Consider the following 3585-nt stretch of genomic DNA (forward strand, 5'->3'; position numbering starts at 1 on the left):
GGGACGGACGGACGGACGGACGGACGGAGGGAGGGAGGGGGGGAGCGGGGGGGCGGCCGCCGCTGCTTGGGCGGGTTTAAACCGAAACGGCGCGGCCGGCCCGCGGACCCCGGGTCTCGCCCGGCGGTGCCCCCCGGGAAAAGGGCGCCGGCAGAAATCGCGATTTTCATTAATTCTGCCGTGAAAACTTAGCGATTTTTGGGGGGAAGCTGATTGCTCTACGTGTTGACAATGCACCTCGCAAAACATTCACAACCCGGTGTAAGAGAGGAGAGCCCTGGGGGGCCGCCGGCCAGCCCGCTCCCCTCGCCTCACCAGAGAAAGGAGAGCGTGCCCGGGGGAGACACAAGACAGGATGTGAAGGCCTCACCCATTTCCCTTTTGGTCAGCCCTCCGTTATCAGCCAGCACATTTTGCAAAACAAATAAAATTCTTTTTCCTATCAGCTATTTACTTTTAAATGCCACGCAGAAAGTTCAGTGAAAAGGTGCCTCCTTCCCAACCGAACAACAAAGCCAGAACCGATTTAGGAGGGGTTTGGTTTTGCTACTTAGTAGGAAATTGAAATTTCCTAGTTAAGTCAGGTTTTAATATGCTTGAGGTTTGTGTTTTTCGGATAATTTTAGCCACTATTAAACTACAACCCGATATGCACAGGAACCCAGTTAATTCTGAAACTAGCTGAGAAACCCGAACTGTTACACAACCTCAGGTAAAGCATAAAACATTCACACTGCTGTTTCCCCTGTCTTCCAACTGGCCAGAAAGCTTGTATCGCAGAGAAGCACTGTGACAGTAACATGAAAATACAAGGCACTGTGCAGAAAACGGTAAAATACACATCTGCATTTAAATATAAATTATTTGCAAAAATTAAAGTGATGAACTCTATTTGGGACACTTAAAGTTTAATTTAGGTCTACAATGAAATGTGTGTTTCATAACAAGAAAGAGCAAAAAACCCCTCAGAATTTCATTGGTTCTCAATGTACATTTCAAAGCTATGTATATAATTTTTAGCCCAGAGAGGACACAGTGCCATCTCCTGGAACTAATAACATAACTTTTCCATCCCGTTGCAACAATGACACGGTATTTCACATACCCTGCCTTTCCAGTGAAGTGCAAACACCTACACAAAGAAATGGAAAATCTGGGAGCTCTGTTAACAGTCTGGATTTTCAACTGAAGTATGAACAAGGTGGTTAATGAGACTTCTATCTCAAATCTGACAACAGCCATTTATAAATATCAAAACTGTAGCTATAATTCATAATGTTGGTGGTACACGTTCCTGAAGCTTCTATGCAAAATAGGCAAAACAAGGCAATACCTGTGATATTACCTATAGATGAGAAAGAATCCAAATTCAGATTAAAAAAAATCTACTTCAATCGTGACTTGCTAGTGGTTTCATTCTTTGGGAACAATCTCTCTGTCGATTTCTGCTGAAAAGCAGTGTCAAAACTTCTTGATGCTTCCCAATTACAGGCAAAGGCAAAACCAGAAATAAACTAGTTTATCCCCTGTTACACCATCAACATAAACCAAACCATATAGCTCTGTTTAAAATAACAAAGCATGCAGATCTGTGGCAAGTAATGTGTCAAATTCAGAAGCTATTTAAAATGGAAACCAAAATTTCTTCCCATACCTACAGCAAAACATTCTTAACTCACCCCATACTTATTGCCACAGGCACAGCTCAGTCTTGTACTGTCTGTATGTGCACACGGGGGGGAAAAAGTGACTTTAACAATATTCTTGACAAGTCTCTGCTATGACCACTGTCCACTGTCCCAGGACACTCTACAAAGTGTGCTCACCAAATGCTGTCTAGGGGACATGCTGAGAGAGAAAACTTCTAGCTCCAGATAGCCAGGAAGTTTCTGCCAAGTATGGCTGACTTAATTTTGGTTCTTTTCTGTGAATTGTCAGAAACTATTACCTCTGCAGTATGCTCTCTACGATCAGTTGTAAAAATAAGATGTCTTTCACTCATCTTTCGTTTTTGATCTGGGGGGGAAGAAACCCATATGTTAAGTCATGCTGAACATTAAGTCCAGATGGACTTGTGGCAGCAAAATATTGCTTCAGAATAAGAGACAGTAAAAGTCTTCAGGTATTTATTACTAAAGACATTTGAATAAGAATTTAGGGTTATTTTAGCCATTCAGGAAGTCTACATTGGAGGCAAAAGCTGCCTCCTTGTCTCCCAGCATAACCATGCAGGTAAAGGTAGGTAACAGTTACAATATGCATTAATTTTCTTCCTCTTTCACTCAATGTCTGAATAAAAATTATTGTGTATGGGAATATGCTCAATTAGATTAGTATCTGACTTTTAACTTCCCTGAAATTCATCACTCCCTATCCATTGACTGTAAAATTATACTAATATAACAATCTAAAAGAATGGGATTTTAAATTAAAAATAAATATTGAATCAATTCAATTTTTAATTATTTTTTTTAAAAAATAGTGAAAGCTGTTAAAATTTGTAAATGGTTAGAGTTAGAACAACTCAGTAATACTTGCATGTATTTCCAATACCTAGGTCAATTAATAACTAAAAAATGATTAAGGTTAATGGATAAATCCTGTTACTGGACTTTTAAAATCAAGTTTGAGTTCAAACAGAAAGTGTCTCAAAGTCCATGGTCTGTTCTGTGCTAACTGGAAAGCACGTTTTGGACACAACTGCAACATACAGCATTATAGCTTTGAATACACTTCATTTAATTACCCGGATTTTATACCAGTGTAGCAACGCAGTCTTAATCTCTAAATAAAAAATTCAGAACAGTAACATCAAACGCCTCTTTGACACATCGTTATGTATGCAGTATAGTCATAAAGGAACAGAACACAAAACGTAGTTTCATAGCAACTCATTTTTTCAGGAGTCTTAAATAACATCCAAAGCTAGAGGGCATTCACTGATCATTCTTTCCAAGTTGTATACTTGCAAACATGAGTGAGTTTCTCCGAATTTCTCCAGTGAATGAAACTTCTGTAGTGTATGAAATCCTGCTTTGGAATGATGGCAATCTACAACCGCAAGTGTTGCACCATCATCTCACAACTTATCAAACACACTGATGGTGCAACACTCTAATATCAGGATCCTTATGCTCTTAAAAACCGTTGTGTGTCCTACCTTTTCCCCACCTCTCCAGCAATGCAAGATGATTAAATAACTTGAAGCTGGAACGTGAGATACGTGAAAATCACCACAGTGAAGCCACCAGCTCCCGCACCCGAGTCCTCCACTGCAGCCACGCGTGGTGCAGCCTGCCACATCGGCACGGCACAGTTCTCTCAAAACGGGGGTAAACAGCATAAATCCTCCCGACTCACCACCCCCCACCCTGTGGCCACATCAAGGTCTCGAACTCTGCTACGAGCAACACCGTGGCTGTGACAACTGTGCGGAAAACCCGTGTCCCTGCTGAGGGAGGAGGGCACGGGGCAACCCAAGGGCCGTGACTGCACCCCGCGAGGAACCACCATCCCGCCTGTGGCGCCACGCTCCCCCGTGCTGGGGTCCCCCTCAGGCCGGGGCTGGGCGGCGGGAGCGGCCCC

General features: G+C 42.6%; 1 protein-coding gene across 4 annotated transcripts in view; it reads right to left on the bottom strand.

The window, feature by feature from the left end:
* The window catches only part of PITPNC1 (phosphatidylinositol transfer protein cytoplasmic 1), an 85292-nt gene extending 81752 nt beyond the window's left edge, over nucleotides 1-3540 (bottom strand). The window contains exons 1-2 of one of the 4 annotated variants that reach the window (XM_026860909.1): nucleotides 3161-3237; nucleotides 1949-2016 (exon numbers count right to left, since the gene is read on the bottom strand). In XM_026860909.1, the coding sequence (XP_026716710.1) occupies nucleotides 1949-2002 (54 nt within the window). In that variant the 5' untranslated portion in view covers nucleotides 2003-2016; nucleotides 3161-3237. Of the gene's footprint in view, nucleotides 1-1948; nucleotides 2017-3160 lie in introns of all 4 variants that reach the window. The other 3 variants (XM_026860910.1, XM_026860907.1, XM_026860906.1) reach the window with 3 other exon arrangements.
* Nucleotides 3541-3585: the final 45 nt, after the last annotated feature.

The sequence above is a fragment of the Athene cunicularia genome (assembly GCF_003259725.1).
Source record: "Athene cunicularia isolate RWA chromosome 18 unlocalized genomic scaffold, athCun1 chr18_part1, whole genome shotgun sequence".
NCBI lineage: Eukaryota > Metazoa > Chordata > Aves > Strigiformes > Strigidae > Athene > Athene cunicularia.